The sequence below is a fragment of the Mytilus trossulus genome, chromosome 5 (assembly GCF_036588685.1).
Source record: "Mytilus trossulus isolate FHL-02 chromosome 5, PNRI_Mtr1.1.1.hap1, whole genome shotgun sequence".
NCBI lineage: Eukaryota > Metazoa > Mollusca > Bivalvia > Mytilida > Mytilidae > Mytilus > Mytilus trossulus.
The window spans coordinates 70,818,066-70,840,399 of NC_086377.1; the positions used below are offsets into that span (position 1 = coordinate 70,818,066).

Below are 22,334 nucleotides of genomic sequence, written 5' to 3' on the forward strand. Positions count from 1 at the left end.
ACAGATTGACCAATCAGAGACGACTATGGAAAACTTTAATCAATGTAGAGCTAACAAAAGTTCAAACAGATTGACCAATCAGAGACGACTATGGAAAACTTTAATCAATGTAGAGCAAACAAAAGTTCAAACAGATTGACCAATCAGAGACGACTATGGAAAACTTTAATCAATGTAGAGCTAACAAAAGTTCAAACAGATTGACCAATCAGAGACGACTATGGAAAACTTTAATCAATGTAGAGCAAACAAAAGTTCAAACAGATTGACCAATCAGAGACGACTATGGAAAACTTTAATCAATGTAGAGCAAACAAAAGTTCAAACAGATTGACCAATCAGAGACGACTATGGAAAACTTTAATCAATGTAGAGCAAACAAAAGTTCAAACAGATTGACCAATCAGAGACGACTATGGAAAACTTTAATCAATGTAGAGCAAACAAAAGTTCAAACAGATTGACCAATCAGAGACGACTATGGAAAACTTTAATCAATGTAGAGCAAACAAAAGTTCAAACAGATTGACCAATCAGAGACGACTATGGAAAACTTTAATCAATGTAGAGCAAACAAAAGTTCAAACAGATTGACCAATCAGAGACGACTATGGAAAACTTTAATCAATGTAGAGCAAACAAAAGTTCAAACAGATTGACCAATCAGAGACGACTATGGAAAACTTTAATCAATGTAGAGCAAACAAAAGTTCAAACAGATTGACCAATCAGAGACGACTATGGAAAACTTTAATCAATGTAGAGCAAACAAAAGTTCAAACAGATTGACCAATCAGAGACGACTATGGAAAACTTTAATCAATGTAGAGCAAACAAAAGTTCAAACAGATTGACCAATCACAGACGACTATGGAAAACTTTAATCAATGTAGAGCAAACAAAAGTTCAAACAGATTGACCAATCAGAGACGACTATGGAAAACTTTAATCAATGTAGAGCAAACAAAAGCTCAAACAGATTGACCAATCAGAGACGACTATGGAAAACTTTAATCAATGTAGAGCAAACAAAAGCTCAAACAGATTGACCAATCAGAGACGACTATGGAAAACTTTTATCAATGTAGAGCAAACAAAAGCTCAAACAGATTGACCAATCAGAGACAACTATAGATTTAATGCTATGGAAAACTCTTATAAATGACTCTTACTTTATATCTGCCATGAGTGTTGCTGATTAACGTCCTCTGTCCATCCTTGTACCAGGTGATCTTAGGCTTAGGAGATCCTTCTGCATCACACGTAAATATAATTACACGTGACCGGGGAAACTTCTGGTTTTTAGGTTTCTCTATTATTACAGGTGGGGCTACAAAAAGATAATAAATAATTAGTTTCTGAAGTTAAATTTAAATTCATGAATTAGGTCTTATTAATGTAGGTAAATTTTAATAAATTATTTGTTGTTTCTGCAGGTAAATTTTAATGAATTAGTTGTTGTTTCTGCAGGTAAATTTACAATATTAAACTAGTTGTTGATTCTCCAATAATTTACAATAATAAGATATAAACTATTTAACATTTATTTTATATGTTAACATTAGCCTTACTTGTAACTACGAGGTTAGCCTTAGCAGTAATCAAAGGTCCATTTTGACTAGAAACTTCACATATATAACTGCCTGTGTCTTTCTCTTCCAATTCTAACAGTTTTAGATTTGTCCCCTGTAACACGGCTTTCGTGATGTTTTTACCATCTAAAAAATACAACAGAAATTAACAACAAATTCAAAGTTAACACACACCAGATATCATTTGGTCTCTGGTGAAAGGTTGTCTAAATGTCCATCATACCACATCTTCTTATTTTGTCTGATTTGTGTTTTATATTTTGGCTATCACCATAAATACATAATATATATATATATATATATATCTCTTTTAAAATTACTCCTTATACTGCTATATTGGTGTAGCCAATAGTCAAACCTGTGTTAATATGTCAGTCAAGTTAAATCAGGTTAATTCATGTAGACAAGTGCAACCATGGAACCACCTTGCTTGTTTTTAGGTCACTGTATAATTTTAAAACTCCAATACACTCAGCAATGTTATATAAGTTTTCTTGTTTCAATTATTCTACATTTGGTTTTATTGCGTCTACAACCCTTACATTTTTCGCAATAATGAAAACCTGGCATTAATATCTGAATTTACAGCATCAGAGAGTTTTGGTCAATTTCTTTTCTACATTCACATTAGTCAGAATTTGCTCCTTTCAATCCATTCTGTCCTTTCAAAAGTGATAACTTCATGTGTTAGGCAGGAAAAATGCTCAATTTTTATAGAGGTGCCTATCAGACTAATTATTATGGCTATTTCATGCTTTTAATGGGTTTTTTTAATGTCGTTTTTATGTTGCAATGTTATTACACTACTGTCTCAGGTTAGGATGAAGGTTGACGCCTGTTTAAATGTTTAAATAAGTTAACAGCCAGTTTTTCTTTTCTCATATATTTTTTCCTAGTTATTTTGGGGCTCTTTGAGCTTGCGGTTCCATGACAAGGCTCTGTGAAGGCCTAACTATGGCATATAATTGTTTACTTTAACACATTGTGACTTGGATGGAGAGTTGTCTCATTGGCACTCATACCACATCTTCTTTTCTATATTATTTATATAACTTTTTAATTACCTTCTCTTCTCCATTTAACAATAGGTCTGGGACTACCATCCACCAGACATTCTAGCACCACTGTTTGACCAGACTGAGCAACTGTATCTGATGGTCCAGCAACTATCTTAGCTGGTCTTGGTTTATTCCCTGTAAAATACGTTTTATTTATTCTATTCGCTGTAATAAATATTAAATTTATTCTATTCCCTGTAATAAAAATTAAATTTATTCTATTCCCTGTAATAAATATTAAATTTATTCTATTCCCTGTAATAAATATCAAATTTATTTTATTCCCTGTAATAAATATTAAATTTATTCTATTTCCTGTAATAAATATAAAAGGAGTAGGGGCAAAATAAAATGTTTGATAACCATTTCAAATTGGCACATAATGTTCAGAAATGCATAGGGTCAAAAAATATAAATTAAAAACAGAAAGATTTTTATCTGATGACGTCACAATTACATCATAATATGTATTGTTTTCACAAAAACAAATAAGCCTTATTGCCCCTACTCCTTTATTCTATTCCCCGTAATAAATATTAAATTTATTCCTTCAGTGTATGTTTACTTGTGGTAATAATAACATTACATAAGTTTCAAACGATTTTATTCAGGGGTTCAAATTAATGCGGATAAGGTTTGGATCCTATCTTTTCTAGGAGGGGACTTTTCATTGTTTTAAATATTGAAAGTCAAGGTCCTACTATTCTTTATACTGATGCTTTATACAGACAGAACCCTTGATTTCTCATGCAGGAACTGTCGTTAGTATTTTCAATGGTTCTTGACCTTTTATTATTTCAAGCAAATAAGAACCCCCTGTTTTGTATATATTGTGTCAAAGGAGAATCTTCTGTTATACGAATACACAGACAAAATTAACGTCAAGAAAAATTTTTTACAAACTGCACTTATTTACTGTATGTTGTACCTGATTTGACTGTGAGGTAGGCTTCAGAACTTCTTTTCCAAGTAATACTATTAACTGTATCGGGGAGATGATGTAGTCCCCCTGAGGTAGCATGACAACTGTATTGGCCCGCATCGTCTGCATTCACATGTAAAATCTGCAGAATCCCTGAGTTTATAATGATATACCTGGGGAAAAAAAATAAAACACAATAGTTTGTCTATCTTTTTGTGTTGGATTACAGTCATTTACCAATAAGTTTTCTCTGTAAAAGTATGATGCAAAGGTCATGATGCTTAGTATACTACCACATTTTTAAGGAAATAAATATTTCTTTTTAGGAAACAAACTAGGTGCTGTAATGAGTCTGTGTGGCTGACTGGGCGCACTACGTTTGCGTGCATTTGGGGATTAAAATGTTTTACGTTTGCGAGCAGCTTTTGATTACGTTTGCGCGAATTCAATATAATTTTGAATTAAATCATAATTAAATAATAACTTTTCATTGATGGAACTTTCAGTATACTGTGGATTCATTTTTATTCGTGGTATACCAATTTTCATGGTTTTCGTGGGTCACAGCGAACCACGAATTTAAGAAATCAACGAAGAATAATCCCGATAAATGTGTAAGAAGTCGGATGTTTATTTCCAGTTATGGTATGCAGTTTTAGTATAGTGTTGACTACATTGTAACATAAAACGTGTTTTTTATTAAAAGAAGATACAAGTGTTTTAATTAAATCAATAAAAAATATATCCAATATCAGTGATAATCTACTTTTTAAAATTGATTAAAACTGTTCATGGAAAATAACTGCAAGTTTTTAATTACCGTGTCATAGTTTGGTTAACTAGTGATTGAAAATCAATAGGATTAAGTACGGGGATATTGCCTGTAGGTAATAATGTTTATGACAGGAACATTCATTTTCACACCTTTGACTTATATGACTGTTTATTATATCGTGATTAGGGAAATGAGCTTTCAATCATAAAGTTTTGATTGTCTTATAGAATCCCTACAAGCATTTATAAATTGTAAAACAAACAAATAATTAGTTGTCTTTGTCCATTATTGTAATCATGGTAATAGAAGTTTTCAATGAACACTTTAACCTAAAATGACCAAGCGAGGATTTTGACAATTCAAAACTTTTTCAATGAATTCCTTCTTTTTTGTTTGTTTTATTATTGATCAAACCAAGGAGGTTATATGAGCTTCTAAATCAAAAAGAAATACACGAATTACGCATCTGATTTTTTTTCTTTTGTAATCAGCGATCCACGAATTTACTTATACCACGAAACATCCTTTTTTCTCTATCCACGAAAATTGATACCCACGAAAATAAATGAATCCACAGTACTGTACAAAATATTTTGAACAACTTTTCACTTTTCATGTACTTATATTGGGACATTATGTACCACTAGTATTTGCTCTCGTACCATCCAAAACAGATGAAATTTACACTGTTTAGCTCAACATGATATCTTCGTAGTGTACATACAGAAACATTATGTTTAAACTAAGGATCGTACATGTTGACTTTAAAATCGCAATGCACAATGCATTTAAATCTGCGTTTCCAGATACTAGAAAAGACTGCTGCCGTTTTCATTTAAGCCAAAGTTGGTTGTGCAAAATTAAGAACCTAGGGATCAAATTTATTTGTTCATAGTGTGTTACCCTTTTTGATTAGTTAAGCCTTATATTTTATCGCGTGTTTTTCTATGTTGTGATGTTATACTATTGTTTCAGAAAAAGGGAGAAGGTTTGGTACCATTAAAACGTTGGTAATCCCTCTACAAATGTTTGCACCTGGCCTAAGTCATGAATCTGATGTACAGTAGTTGTCGTTTGCTTATGTAATTTATACGTGTTTTTGTAACTTGTTTTTTATATAGATTAGACTGTTGGTTTTCCCGTTTGAATGGTTTTACACTAAGTCTTGTAATTTTGGAACCATTTATAGCTTGTTGTTACTTTTATAAATTGTTATTTGGATGGGGAGTTGTCACATTGGCACTTATACCACATCTTCCTACATCTACTAAATCCGACTTCCACCTCCTCGTTGGTGAGCAGGAGACTTATACTAACGAAAGGGGTACTTATATTTGTAAAAATAGAACAATTTAATGAATAAATAAGTATTATTATCTGTATTTTACCCGAGTTTACCTGTAAAAAAATGCGCGCAAATGTTATCAAAAGCTGTGCGCAAACGTAATGATTTTTGCGCGCATATGTAATGGTAATGCACGCAAACGTAATGCACCGGGCTGACTTTGGTCAATGTGTATATTCAACACTGGACACCCTCTAACAATGTTGATAAGAATTCATGACAAAAATCACTGTTCTGTTGATCTTGTATTGATCATCATTTTGTCTGCTTAGTTTCTCTCTATCTTCTTTAGTTTTTGTAGGTAAAAAAAAAATCCTCATTTCAAGGCAATCACTCCTATTAAGAGTGACAGTCTACTAATTATATCGGCAAACTTTGACTTGTTAGTAGATCTTACCTTGCTGATCATTTTTGTGATTTAAAGTATCTATAATAATTTTCAAAATTATTTTGTAAATGAAGAGCAATGGCAAGATCACTGCAAGTCAAAGCAGTCTTCACGACGAACTGTTAAATATACAGGCCCGGAGCTCAATTTTTGAAATTTTTAGTTGGATTCTGTTGGCCTGTAGATATGATTTTTACAGGACCGAGAGCAATTTTACAAGCCTGGGCTGCCACTCAGCGTGAAGACTGTCAAGGCAGTTTATACAATGAATAATTTACCTGTCATTTGTTGCTAACTGGACTTCATCTTTGATCCATGTGTACAGAGGAGGGGGCACTGCTTTGATCTTACACTCGAACCGTGCCACGCCCCCTTCATCAACGATTTTATCTACAGGTTCAGAGCTATACTCTTTAGCTATGCCTAAAAATATAATAACAAATATTTATAACTCTTTTATAATAAGGTTCAGAGCTTTACTCTTTAGCTATGCCTAAAAATAGAATAACAAATATTTATATCTCTTTTATCAGGGTTTCAGAACTTTTGCTATGCTGAAGACCGTACTTTGACATATATATGATGGTTTACTTTTACAAATTGTGACTTGGATGGAGAGGTGTCACATTGGCACTCATACCACATCTTTTCATATCTACTAAAAAGTATCTTTCTTTTCTATATAACCATATTGCATATCATGTCTTCTTAAAATTAGAAGATCTTTTCAAGCTATCTAAGGAAAAGTTGAAATAGAATTGCAACTGTCATGTGTACATGTAATTGAGGAATTAAGCAAGCTATAAAACCAAGTTAATTCACCATTTTCTACATAAAAAATGCCTGAGCCAAGTCACGAGTATGACAGTTGTTGTCCATTCCATTGATGTATGTGAGCTTTGCCATAGGCAGATTCAGGGGGAGGGGGGGCTGGAGGGCCGGCCCCCCCTTTCGTGGGAAAAATTTGGTTGATTATATAGGGAATCATTGAAGCATGACTGAAGTGGCCCCCCTCTTAGGTCAGTCAGCAGGCCCCCCCTTAGGAAAAAATCTGGATCTGCCATTGCCATTTGATAAGCAACTTTCTGTTTTGAATTTTCCTTGGAATTCAATATTTTTGTAATTTTCATTTCCCTTATAGACGTTTACACTAGCAGCAAAAAATCAATATTATATAAAAATAGATATTTTTTTTCTCTAATAAAACTGGTAAAACAAAAGAGAGTTAAATCATCATTATAATGCTGCACCTTGTATTTTTATAAACACCCACAAGGTCACATGTCAATCAGCAATCTTTGAAGGTCATGTTGACATCAAGAAAATAGGCTTGTGGCACAAAATGTGTCCAATCATTGAATTATTATATATTTACATGCAAGTATAAAAAAAACAAAATTCCTTAATAATTACAACTTGTATAATATTACCTTTCATGTAGAGTTTTTCACAATGTTTAATATTAATATTTATTAATATATTATTATAATTCATGAAAATAAAAATGTCAAATTATGCATTTTGACATATTTCTTTATTCAATTATTTTTTTTACAGCTGTTTTAAATTAGAATTTCCAGATGTTATGTTCTATACAACATCCTCAGTTACACATTCCTAATATTTATATTGACAAATTCTTAATAAAATTGCTAGCAAAAAAAATAATTTTACAGGTTTTTTTCTCCTAAAAAGGCCTCAGAACTACTTAATTATTACAAGACTTGAATACTTTTTGGGGGTAAATAAAATATGTTTTTATATTTACCTCTTTATTAACTAATGAACATGTTTTTGTTATTGGAGCAAGCACATATTCCCTACCAGTACCTCAACACCTTGGCACTATTTCAGCCATAAGCTGACCCACAAATAAAAAAAAATAGTCCCTTCTCTATGCACTGGAATATTGTACAATCTATATCAGTATTATCCTAATTATGATGTTTATCATTACAGAAACACAAATAAAATACACTTCTTTCTATTTAAGTTGCAAAAAATGTTCTATTTACAAATGTATTATAAATCATATTCTTCTTCACGTAAATGACCTGATGTGACCTTTGCTGAATGGGTCACACATCAAGGAATTATGGGGCTACATAGAGGGGTACTATTTACTCTTTGTTTACAAATATTTGATTTAAGATTATAAAGGGTTTTAAAATTGAAAATGTAAAAACATAGCTTAAAAGGAATTAAACTTTATGTTTGCCCTTCTAATCCGTTTAAGAATGTTCCGATAGAAAAAATGTGTTAATTTATAGGATTTTGACTTGCGAGATGTGGTATTGATTTTTCCTGGGCTATAAAAATTCCAATTCAATGTAAATTTAAAATAAAATTCAGTTGTAAATAAAGAAAGAAACATCAATTAAAGGGTTCATTCAACAATTTCATGCATTTTAGATTTTAACCTCAACAAATTATATAAACACTACAAATAATAAGGATTGTCAGTTTAAAGATTTATTTCAACATGTTCAGTGAAGATTAAAAATATTTTTACACAAAATTACGTTTTGCAAAAAAATTATAAAAGGGTGATTTGCAAATCAGTTTGGATGTTTGAGTCAATTTGGTCAATATCATTAGAATTAAATCCAAACTTGCCCAATTTGAATTCACAACTGCCCCGTTTTTGATTAACTAATTTATAATTTGGGATCATGTTTTGTAAATGAAATAAGAAAATAAGTTATGAGATAAGATACATTTTTTTATGTTTTAGGGTCAGTTGCTGACATGAATTGTCATTGATATGGTTATATTTATAAATTTTCTGTTAACAAATTTTTAGAATTTTTTGAAAAACTAAGGCTTTTCTACCTCATGCATAAATTACCTTAGCTGTATTTAGGAAAACTTTTAGGAATTTTGATCTCAATGCTCTTCAACTTTATACTTTATTTGGCCTTTTTAACTTTTATAGATTTGAGCATCACTGATGAGTCTTTTGTAGACAAAACGCGCGACTGGCTTATCTACTAAATGTAGTCCTGGTATCTATGATGAGTTTATTTACAACCACTGGGTCGATGCCACTGCTGGTGGAGATTTATAACCCTAAGGATCTCACAAGCCCAGTAGTCAGCACTTTTTGTGCTGACATGAATTGTCATTGATATGGTTATATTTATAAATTTACTATTTACAAAGGAGAAGGTCCGGTAAGAACCGATTTTAGCCTCAAATTCTAGGTTCATCTGTCGAAAGATTTTGACCACTTTTGAAACACTTAAGTGTCTATTTTATTTGAATCAATCAGTTTGTGTGAAAGATTTTAACTGATTTTGTCATTCAAAACGTCCCGATTCAAGCTCAAATATTAAAATTCTACCACATATGCCGAAAAATTGCACTTTTCAGATGGTTTTCGTCAAAAATGAAAGTGGCCGCATCCGTGTTCATCCTCCATCTTTATATATCTGTTATGTATTATCATAAAATTCAACTAACATTTTAATATTAAAGATGAACACGAATGCGTCCACTTTCGTTTCACACGAAAACCGTCTTAAATTTAACTAATATGCTAGAATTATGAAGATTTCAGTAATTTATCATGACTTGGTGGTGCTAGTAACTGATATATGTGCATTGTATTGTGAAAAACAGCCCATATTTATGTAGCAGAAGCATTCTACTGTACAATAAATAACTAAAAGTTTACATTTGAACAATTTTATAAAACTGCTATATTTTGGGGCCAAAAAGGGGTCTTACTGGACCTACTCCTTTTTGAATTTTTTGAAATACTAAGGCTTTTCTACCTCAGGCATAGATTACCGTAGCTGTATTTGGCACAACTTTTAGGAATTTTGATCCTCAATGCTCTTCAACTTCATACTTTATTTGGCCTTTTTAACTTTTTTGGATTCGAGTGTCACTTACAATTCTTTTGTAGACGAAATGAGCGTCTGCCGTATACTAAATTTAGTCCAGGTATCTATGATGAGTTAATTGGACAACCAGAAAAAACCTTTTTATTTGGTTTTGCCTATCAGCATGCATAATTGTCAGTTTCAAAGAGTAATGGTCCTGCAGTTTTGACCACCAACAATTTTGCAAGGTGACTTAGGTCTAGGACCAACATAATTTTGGTATTTTTAAATAGAGATAATAGCAAGGACCAGCAGCTTTTCTTCAAGGACCACCAGGAATCAATTTATTTTGTGAAATGTGTAGATTATCAGTGTTTTTTTCTTGAATACCTTTTTCTGTGTGTCTTGGTAAGAGTTGAGGGAAATTTTTAAAGACCTTGACTACCCCCATGAAAAGTATGAATATATAATATATTTACATGATTTATGCATCCTTCACATGATCAAATGCTGAATTAAACCGAAAATTTTCTAATTGGTCAATAATAATAATCTATTTAAACAGACCATTAATGAACATGCCGAAAATGTTGCATATTTTCATCACACTTTAGAATTTTAGGGAGAATTAACATGTCAAGCACTGGAGAGGGAGACTTCATGGTGAATTGAAGGATCCCATTTATACAATTATGCATTTTATGAATTATTTACTAAACATCTCGACCTTTTTCGATGTTTTTGTTCCCAGTCTTTTGGTTGACAACTTCTAAGGTGATATTTTCTTTCCTTCAAAATAATGTAAAAAGGAAAATTACAAAAATACTGAACCCCCCAGAACATTCGGAATTTCCAATTGGACAGTCTGTAATCAAATGGCAAAATGAAAGCACAAACACATCAAATGAATGGAAAACAAAGTTCTGTGCAGAAACATGATGTTCAGCATGTTCAGTGGTTGTCGATTGTTGCTGTGGTTCATAAGTGTTTCTCTTGTTTAATATAGATAAGACTGTTGCCATATTCTATTCTGACCTAAACATTATAGATGTACTTACTTGCTACTTCAAGAGTGACCCGTCTAGCTATAATGCTGCCTATTTTATTCTGTACTAAACACTCATACATCCCCTCGTCCGATATATTCTTCTTCTTTTTATGCCATACACGTTTAAAGTACAGGGACCCATTCTGTACTTTCTGTATACGATTGTCAAAGTCTATTAATACACCATCCTTCCTCCACGTTATATTAGGAACACCATACTCGGAGGACTTCACCTCCACAGAACAGTTTAACAAAAGTTTGCCGTTCTTCTGTGCCACAACATGGTGGCCGTCCTGACTGTTGACCACTAATCCTGATACCAGTGGTTCATTGTTCCCATTGTTCCCTGTCATACAAACAAAAATAATCACGGTTAAAATTTGCATTATTAAATATAAAAGTTCAAATCATTATTTACATCCAGTTGGTGTTATCACCAAATTAATGTACTGTGGATTCATTTATTTTCGTGGGTACCAATTTTCGTGGATTATGGAAAACTTGCAAGTTCGTGGCTATTTAATTGCGTGGTTTTGCCAAAGTCTACATACAAGCCTATAGAAAATTTGTTATTTGTTGAACATTCAATTTCGTGGTTCACCAGTACCCACGAAAGTCACGAATATTGGTATCCCACGAATAATAATGAATCCACAGTAATTAAGTATCAAGTGGAAGAAATATTCTCTTATATTATTTCCTTTGCAACAAATATTACAGCAGAGATCTTGAAATCTTTTTCCTCCCATGGTTTATGAGAGAAATACACTATCATTTCTATTGCAAAATACTGAAATTTTGCCAGTTCTATGCAAATTTTGGTGGTCAAAACCTTAGGGGCACCACTTTCTTAGAATAACAGTATTTGTTCCTTACAGAATAAAGGCCTTGCCTTAGGTAAAGAATATTTTTTCCAACCGGAACATATATTATGACATTGTTCATAACTATGTTTCCGGTGAAATGGTTAGATGAACAAATATATATGGACAGTGTGAATACAAGTTTAAAGATAAACTACATCTGCACTGAATACTTATATCAAGATAAATAGTCTGCACTGTTAGCCACTAATCCAATGCAATCTGTTCTCCCCAGGGCCTTAGAGTACCATTGTACCCTGTTAGCCACTAATCCAATGCAATATGTTCTCCCCAGGGCCTTAGAGTACCATTGTACCCTGTTAGCCACTAATCCAATGCAATATGTTCTCCCCAGGGCCTTAGAGTACCATTGTACCCTGTTAGCCACTAATCCAATGCAATATGTTCTCCCCAGGGCCTTAGAGTACCATGGTACCCTGTTAGCCACTAATCCAATGCAATATGTTCTCCCCAGGGCCTTAGAGTACCATTGTACCCTGTTAGCCACTAATCCAATGCAATATGTTCTCCCCAGGGCCTTAGAGTACCATTGTACCCTGTTAGCCACTAATCCAATGCAATCTGTTCTCCCCAGGGCCTTAGAGTACCATTGTACCCTGTTAGCCACTAATCCAATGCAATCTGTTCTCCCCAGGGCCTTAGAGTACCATTGTACCCTGTTAGCCACTAATCCAATGCAATATGTTCTCCCCAGGGCCTTAGAGTACCAATGTACCCTGTTAGCCACTAATCCAATGCAATATGTTCTCCCCAGGGCCTTAGAGTACCATTGTACCCTGTTAGCCACTAATCCAATGCAATCTGTTCTCCCCAGGGCCTTAGAGTACCATTGTACCCTGTTAGCCACTAATCCAATGCAATCTGTTCTCCCCAGGGCCTTATAGTACCATTGTACCCTGTAAGCCACTAATCCAATGCAATCTGTTCTCCCCAGGGCCTTAGAGTACCATTGTACCCTGGTGTACATGTATATATATTCTATCTTGGATGATTTAATAATAGAATGTTTAGGTGCCATATGCATTGTGGCATATTTTTAGGAAAACCAGTGCTATGTTAATATTTTTTATATTTATGGTGCTATTTTCTAAATTTTTCGGAGAATGCATGTTATTTGCAATACAGAGTGTAACCTGCCTAATCGGACAGCCGAGTATTCCAACATTCTGATTTAACCAACACATTTTCATGGTCCCAAAATAGGCCTTTGCTTGCAGAAAAAAACCTGAGTCTTGCAACACACTGCTTAATCTGACATTTTTTTCTGGTCCCCCAGTGTGTCCGATACACTGTATGTATGTATGTACTGGCAAATGCCTCAGATATCAGAAGAACCCCTCGAAAGCTGGGAGGGTACAGTGGCATCCATGTACACTCCCTAACGGGATTAATGGAGATGTGTCCCTAACGTATATTTATACGACAATTATTTTTACAAGGACAATCAATCCCCACCCAAAACAAAGGGAGTGCTAGGACACCAGGAAGTCTTTTATTGTGGTGGAGCAAGCCGAAATACTCTGAGAGAACCACCGGGCCACTCAGTGGAAACAGACAAACCAGATATATCAGAAGATTGATCTCCAGGTCAAAGTAGGGGACAACTTTGACCAACCGAGGCCCCCAACATACCCATTCTAGTTTAAACTCCAGTCGGGGTACAAGAGATGTGTGTGAGAGGATGAAAATTACCCTTCTAATGTACTGATATGTTTAGCAGCCAGAGTGAGAATCCAACTCAGGACCTTCAGCACTGTAGCCATAGGTCTTACCACTAGATCACGAACTCACACTGTATATAAAGATGCATGCATGTTTGTATGTGATGTATGATAGAAAAAGACATTATCTGACTTTTGTGTAGTACTGGAAACAGGACTCCTACAATTTTTAGTGTTGCATCACATTTTGTGCATAAAGTTCAATAAGTATTTTCACAAACTGTGACACTAAAAATATGAGCACATCTGCTTATGACAATGAAAAAACAATTCATTTTTAAATTAAAATTGAAACCGCTCCGAAAAATTTGCAGATAATATTCATTGTAACCATGGATTTAAAAGAGATAAAAAATCTCCTCATAACAGCCAAACTGCAATGTACATCAGGCGTGTAGCTCCCTATACGCCAACACGCAGTTGCGTGCACATAGATTTGGCATGCAAAATAAAATTGCAAAATAAACATTTATAAATTAAATGTTTAAAGGAAACACATATGTTGTCACTTTTTTAATTGATGAAATGTTATTAAATATTAAGTAACGGCATTTGGTTTCAAAATAGAAGTTCAATTCAATTGGGAGGTCGCTCGATGGCGAATACGTACGTTGCATGGTTGATAACATCTCGCAAGTGCTACCGTGGAGATCTATCAGTGTACTAGTTTGTTGAAATCAAATGTATGATCAACAATGCACAACTACTGGTGATCATCGCTAGCATTACTGCATATTCATCAGCGTTTCAGTGTAAATATTGACAAAGTAATAGAGAAGTTCGTTTCTGCCTAGACCCGAAGAGCAGATTTTGGACAATTTTGAGTAAATTCTGTATCAGAAAAATGTGTAGTTCATGTTTTCAATTAACCATGATTTACTCTATTCAGAAGCTTTATTAATAGTTTTACATTCCTAAATTGTTAATAAGTTGTATCTACATGTAGCTCCTCTTTCAACTGTCCTATAATCGAAAACCGAAAAAAACATTTTTCTGCGTTAAAGGGTAGTTCCTTGCACATTGTTTCTTTCTACCTACGCCCCTGTACATGTACATCAAACTGTTTTCGACCTCCCACATGCCAGCACTAAAAACAGCTGGGGGAGAACACTGTGACTTAACCATCATCATTGTGTGCTTAATTTCATATGCTCAAATAGTGTACACAATAAATGAATAATGAGATAGGATAACTTTTATATACAATTGAGCCTTAAGGGTAGGATAACTATTTAATTACAGCAAAAATCAAATCAAACAGAAATAACACAGCACAAATGTACCAAAATTTTGAAGAATAAGTAACACAAACAATGTCCAAAATATGTGAAATATAACTAGAGATCTACATGTATAATACCAAACATTGACAACTTTTGGCATTTTAAATAATGTACAAAATACAATTCATACTTTAAATGTTGCATATATTCTAAAATACAAAAAAAAATCTCATCACCAGTAACTACATGAGTTATCTTTCCTGATTGTAAACACTGTACTCATTGTCCTTACATTCTTCATCACGCTTCTGCCCAACGGTCAAGAGGTCATTATTCAAACCGAGGCTAAGGTGAATGACCAAAGCTGTTTCTTAATGGTCATCCAATGAGCAAAGGTCAATTTCAGGTTAAAATCAATTTTGAACACTGAATACAAGTAATAAATTGCATAACTTGTCCCTTTCACTAACCTTTTAACCCTATTATAGAGTTCTATTTATATAGCTCATTGATTATTGAATGGAAATACAGAAAGAAAATTTTTAAATGTTTTAATCTTTCCTTTTAAATGACATTTTCACAGATAGAATGAATAATGTTTCAAAACTTTATTCCTTGCTAACGAGATTATCCTTTGGTTTTTTGGTGGGATTCATGTTGTTCAGTATTTTGTATTCTATGTTGTGTTTGTCTCTCGGTCTTTTTCTTTGTTTTGTCAACTGTTTTCTCTTTGTTTTCACTTTGTTTTCAACTTATGAGTTTAAAGAGTGTCTACATATATGTCAATGAAGTTATTATTAACTACATGTACATTATCTTCCTACATATATTATATTATCATCTATTAATTAACTACACTGCTATTGAACTAAATATGATGAAAACTGCCTATGCAATATAAGGTGTAAACTCAGCCAATACAGAATAACTCAGCCAACATGGATTTTTTTTCTGAATTGGCAGAGTTGACACAAATACAGAATTTCGGAACAATTCTAGTTTTGATTATGATATCGAAAGTCACAATAAACACAAACTGAAAGTAAACATTTGTTTGGAAGACGCAGTTTTCATTTAGTCATCATAAACATGCTGTAAAGATCAGTATGGTATATTTTTCAGGCTAAAGACGGTCACATACATTTAAGAGGCATTTTGAAAGCAAATGATGGAATTATTTCAGGTTTTGGGAACCAGTAGATTATCACAAAGTTCATTTCTTGACGACCTCGGACTGTTTACTTTTGCTTTTTTTTTTGTAAACTGTCATTTGTTTTTAAACCCGAACCAGTAATATGCATTCTGTTATTATGCAAATCTTCGTTCTTTGGTAATTTGGCTTATGGACATGATGGATAGTTGTAGCATTTTCAACTCCTACCTTCTTTTTTTTAATACCTGAACCATTTTGAAATTAACCCAGTTAAACAGAACACTTTCCTTTAAAAGAGTTATCCCCCAAAACACTGGGTTTCTTGTGATCAATACTTAATGTACAAGGCAACCGTTAACGTTATAACCTTAAAATTGAGGTAAATTTGACGTTCCAAGTTTTTGAACTTTGTTATAACTTCATATTATGCATGTTTAAAGTCTTTTGCATTAAATTCAAAGACAAATGACCTTCAAAGGTCAAATAAGAGTAAATTGTGTATTAAAACCAGCTAGTCTTCATGATCACAATAAACAAGCCCAGACCTTTTTTTGAAGGGACAATCCTAATTAGATTTTGTTGGACAACCTGGGTGGATTTTGCTTTTTCAACCGGCCCACCGTGGACAGCCCACCCATGCCCACTCCAGCTGTAATCTCTTTTTTTTGTAAAAACATTGATTATGATTGCTTATCTGCTTTTTTCAATTGATAGTACTTGCAAGTCTTTTGCTAAAACAAAAGAAATTGCATGCCCACTCCTATGGGTGGGCAGAGTGGACAAGCTAGAAATTTTACCCACCTGGTGCCCACTCCACCTGTGGACGGGTGGACAAAGCAAAATCCACCTGAGCTGTGGATGTAATTTTTACAGATTGAATGATGAAAACAATTTAACAAGCCTGGGCTGTTGGGCCTGAGGTCAAAATGGGCCAGGAAAAATGGGATTTTCTTACGACAATTTGCTAAGAGAGTTTTAGTGTTGTGTTGTCAGAAGATTAAGTTCTTCTTTTTTATATTGATCACTTTGATGATGGTTTAAAAACAATAACAAAAGAAATATAAAATCATAAATGGCAATCATGATTCATGTACAAAAATCTACATGTTGAACAATCCAACATGTAGTACATGTATCCTTATCCTATTAAAAAAAAATTCTAATGAACTTTTCACACTTAATCTTCCATCTGTTACACTTATAGTGGTGTTTTCCAACTACAATGTATCATTAAAAGCTGTGTTAAAAACCCCAAAATCTCTCCAGGGTCCCTTTAAAAAACAAACCAACATGTACATGCAAGAACATGTACATTGTATGCGTCTGTGTCTCTGTGAGGTAAAATTAACAAATTATCAACAATACAGTGCTGCAAATTTATCAAATTGCAATTAGTCTCAAAACAAAATCCAGAAACAATACTAACATTTCAGCAGCCAACCATTCTGACAATTCTGTACATCAAGTGAAGCGCTAGATTACTTATTTTGAAATAATATATACATGTAACAGGCTATCATTAGAACTGAAAAAATATTTCCAAGTTCAAATAACATGAATAATAGCGTGTTACATGTAGTGTAGAACAGTCAATGTGTTGGACAGCAGTAATCACTGGCCAGATTAAAAGATTGAAAATGCAATACAGTACATGTACCACCATATCTTTTTATAGCAAACATTAGGAATTTCTAAAGAATAAATGTGTCAATATACATGTAGTCTGTACAGTAAATTGTAAAATGTAAGAGTATATTTGGTGCCTAAAACATGTACAAATTTACATAGATTTTAAAGGTACTTTATGCACATTCATTTGTTCTTGCCACCATACATTATGTAGTGTATCCTAGATAAATCTGATGAGGAAACGCATTACATCTGCCACCAAAAACCTAAATAAAATTGTATGAATCCAAAAGGTGACAGGACCCAGTGCATGTGGTGTACATGTTGTCATGCTGTATAAGAAGCAAAGGCTCAAATCTATCAGGGCTAATTCTGACAAGTGCATTGGCATATATACACTTCAAAATGTTGGGAGTCACAGAAAAACAAGATCAATGATTGATTGATTGTTGGTTGCTTACCATCCAGTGGCAAATATTTCATGCATATTCAGGACAAGAAAAATTAACAATGCATACAATAGGTACATTTAGGTCCTGAAACAGAGGATGCAGGTCAGGAAAATTAAAGACTGACACTGGAAATTGAGGGAAAATTAGAGCAAGATGAATGAGTAGTCCCTTACAGATGTCAAAGAAATTCTATTGGTTTCCAATATTGTTATCATGGTCATAGCTACAATACTGTCTTCTTTTCCTTAAGGTTAATTATCTCTGTGGATCCAGCTAACAAAACTAGTTTAAATCCCCTGACCCTAGAACTTTTTTTCCATTTCTGATAAATTTACAAAAAATAAAATCTTGAGGACTGTGAATTCAAATAATTAAATTCATACATTTCTGTCATGATCTGAATTTCCATCTGAAGTATCTAATATGGCTAAATTGCAACAATTCATAACAGAATGCAAAAAATTCAACTAAAAAACATACATGTAACACCAACATGACTGTTTATTTTATTACCAAACACATGTAATAATTGGCAAACTTCAAATTCCAGTAGGGGTGTGTACATTGTATTATACCAGAATCAATTTCGGTAAACAAACGTTTTTTCCAAAATAAAAATCTAAAAAAAAACCAAAAAAAAACATTGCAGCCTACCAACCCTACAGGGTATATAGTTAGCAGCAGCCCACAGGCCAATGGCCCCTAAAATTTGGTGTGGGCTGCTTAAATTTCTGCTTTTCTTGTATAGGGCTACACATGTACAAAATGTGGGCTACATAATTTTAGCTGTGGGCTACCATTGCCAAAATCTTAAGTTCTATTCCTGCCCTATCTTTTAAAAGTAGGACGGTAAAATGTAACTATATCTTTATGTGGCCTCATTTGTTACATTACATGACAAAATTTGACATGAGCAGCATACATTGTATCCAATTGGTCCTGTGTTAATTTCAAGAAAGGCACATGTGGAGCAGGATACCCCTACCCTCCTAGGGCACCTGATGAGATCCCTTTAGGTGACAGGTTAAATTAGTCTTATTCAGTTTTAACTTACATGTAAGCTTTTAATGTTTTCTGGACTTAAGTTTGTCTTTTAGAGTTGTCAGGTCAGGGGCGGATCCAGCCATTTTAAAAGGAGGGTTCCTGACCCAGGATAAATTATTTTTTCATTATTTTGTACATTTATAAATTTGGCCGTTAAATAGTTTTCTAAAATCAATTGTTTTACATCTTATAATTTCAGAGCCTTTTATATCTGACTATGCAGTATGGGCTTTGCTCATTGTTGAAGGCTGTACATTGACCTGTAATTGTTAATTTCTGTGTCATTTGGTCTCCATTGGAGAGTTGTCTCATTACAGAGCTCCAGATAAGAATTCACAAATTGGGGTTTTTACCCACCATTTTCTTATATAATTGGGTGATAAAGTTTTTTAATTGCATTATCAATTTCAATTCACCTGTCAAGTTAATATCAAATTGGGTTTTTCACCACCGAGCTCCTTAATGTATTGGGTTTTTTCATCGACACAATATTGAAATATTTAGGCAATATCAACCCCTTTTTTTCCCATCTATATGTTTCTTTCTTTTTTTAACTGTTTTATTTGGTTTAGAGTTATGGTGAGGGTTATTTGCTAGCTGTTTTATTTGGTTTATTCACTGAGGAGCAATTGCAGGTTTAAATTGTGTCCCGTTTCAAACCTTTTGCCAGTTTTGTATTTTCTCACAAAAACGGATATGTGTATTCACAGCCACTCGTCTTATACCTTAAAGTTTATATGATAAATTCTGAGACCAGTCCCTGTGTGCATGGTTTGTATATTCATCAATTCTAACCGTAAAATGAATAAAAAATAGTCTATAAACTCTTACACTTGAATGATTTTGTTTTATTCAATTTACATAAATCTGGGTTTAGTTGACTTTTATTTAGAACTTTTGGTTTCTGATGCTTTATCATTTCGTAATTGATTTGGCCTTTCACTTTTTCCAACTGATTTCGTTTTTGATGAAACTCCGTGTTTATTAGCGATGTTCTCGTTATGGTACGCACACACGCCCGTGCGTTCGATGGACGTTTCCTTAAAACACTGGCTGAGTCTTGTTATCATCATAACTTTCCCTCAGCTTTTCAAAAGAAGCCGAAAACATGCTTATATTCAATATTTTTACCGGACATTCACTTTCGTTTTATTTCATTGTATGTTATGATAAATCCCGAGCAATGCGAAAATAATATGACACACGCTAATTGGATAAACGCCGAGAAGATTGAAATGTTTACAAAAACACATGTACCTATTAAGCAACGGAAAACTCAAACAGGGACCCATTTCAGTTACTTGATGCAGGGGTCTATTTTTAGAACGACAGGAAATTTACAATTATAAATATTATAAAAATAGTTTATGCGACGACTGTAAACAGATAAGGGTAAATAACGCAAATGGTAGCCAATAAAAGGGTTGAGAACTCAAGGTTTTGGCATATTATTGAGTTTTCCGTTGAATTAATTGGGTTGTTGAACCCTTCAATGGACAATTGCATTGGGTTTTCTAATATTTGTATTGTGTGATCACGCAAATACGCAGCTTATCTGGAGCTCTGACTCATTGGCATTCATACCACATCTTCTTTTTTATAGTGTATTTATACAAATAGATGAATTAAAACAAAAGGTGGTGAGAAGTACATTCTGATTTAATTGGTGAATAATCTTCAATTAATTATAATAAAATGCTTTTTCCTAGGAATAAATGTTTTTTAAATACAATTTACATGTAACATTACATTGTTTACAAATATTTAGTGCACATGTAAACAATACTTTAGCATGAAATTTAATACAACTTATACAATATACATAATGCAAATAAGGCTATTAAGTTGCATTTAATTTCATAATAAAATATATTGTTAATATTTATTTTATTTACTGATAACTTTTGTCAACAGATTATTTTTATCAATCGATGCAATAGAGAATGCACTTTGTAAAACAACACTTAGTTGAAATTCCACAAATCTTTTTTTGTTCATATGCAGATTTAAAAAAAACAATGATAATTCTTCTCATTAACTTAATTCTGAAAAAAAGGACCTCAAAATGGCTTCTTTTATACCAAGGTCACCAAGGCCATCTATGATGACCTATATAACTGTAATGAATTAATGTGTGGATAACCAATCATCTTCCAGAACATCACAAAAAAACAAAAATCTTTTATTTTATTTACACACAAAAAATCCTATAGGCTATTTGTAGTAAATTTATCATGTAAACAATTATCCATGTACAATTCAATTTTTGTTATCTTTTTTTAATTCTTATATAAAATACACATGTTTTTAGTAAATTCGAAATTTTTTATTTATGTCAATATAAACAGTTCAATTTTAACATAATCTTGATAAAAATGTTAATCATCACATACTAATCTTGTTTTGTTTTCAACCATTTGTTTATACAGCTCTTTCGTCATATCTTTAATATTTGTTCATCTTGACCCCATTTTCGCCTCTCGACACCAAGATCAGGCACAAATTCCATTCAGTGGTAAAAAAAAATCGCGAGAAAAAATCAAAACATGACCCAACTAAATTGGCATAAATTATTACAATCCATTCCGAGTCATGTTTCGTGTCCCAGAATAATATTAGGAATATGACTGGGGTATATATTGATGTCTTTGGTGTGGTCAAACTCGGACAAGCCAAAAGGTGAACAGAGAGGGCACAAATAAACTGCGGCCATGTTGATTTTGTTGGAGCGGGGTGACCGATATCAAAAATTCATGTATACATTATATTCATTATTTAAATAAGTAAATTCTTACCATTTGCAGGTGTAATCCAAAAAACTACATATAGAATACCAACAATATACAAACAGTGGGTCGCCATAAATGAGAAACCATGAGGATTTATAAAGCGTTTACATTGTTGTTGTGAAAAAGCTGCGAGCTGTGCTTGAATACACGCACTGAACCGTGTCACAACCCGTAATCTTTTAGCCTTGCGCTGTTCATTGAGATTACCGGAAAGTACCGCCGGATTATCATGAGAAAGATGTAAATTAGATAAAGATAGCTATATGAAACAATTTATACTATTTTTTTGTAACGATTTATTTCATAAGCAGTCATAATAACATTGAATCATAGTCTTTAAGCATGCGCAAAATATTGTAAACATAAAATAAGCAATACACAAATATTTGGGTGTGTCTGGGTAATGGAACAGCGCGGTGATATCGGGTCAAGCTACTGTACTGTTGAAGTGACCATGTAATTGAACGATTTTCACTTAATTTTC

General features: G+C 33.2%; 1 protein-coding gene across 1 annotated transcript in view; it reads right to left on the reverse strand.

Annotated features, from left to right (window-relative positions):
• The window catches only part of LOC134719131 (protogenin-like), a 45,897-nt gene extending 23,902 nt beyond the window's left edge, over positions 1–21,995 (reverse strand). Inside the window, exons 1-7 of the mRNA XM_063582102.1 lie at positions 21,857–21,995; positions 10,966–11,301; positions 6,359–6,503; positions 3,579–3,745; positions 2,657–2,785; positions 1,572–1,718; positions 1,173–1,330 (exon numbers count right to left, since the gene is read on the reverse strand). Of these exons, the coding sequence (XP_063438172.1) occupies positions 1,173–1,330; positions 1,572–1,718; positions 2,657–2,785; positions 3,579–3,745; positions 6,359–6,503; positions 10,966–11,301; positions 21,857–21,923 (1,149 nt within the window). The 5' untranslated portion in view covers positions 21,924–21,995. The remainder of the gene's footprint in view (positions 1–1,172; positions 1,331–1,571; positions 1,719–2,656; positions 2,786–3,578; positions 3,746–6,358; positions 6,504–10,965; positions 11,302–21,856) is intronic.
• Positions 21,996–22,334: the final 339 nt, after the last annotated feature.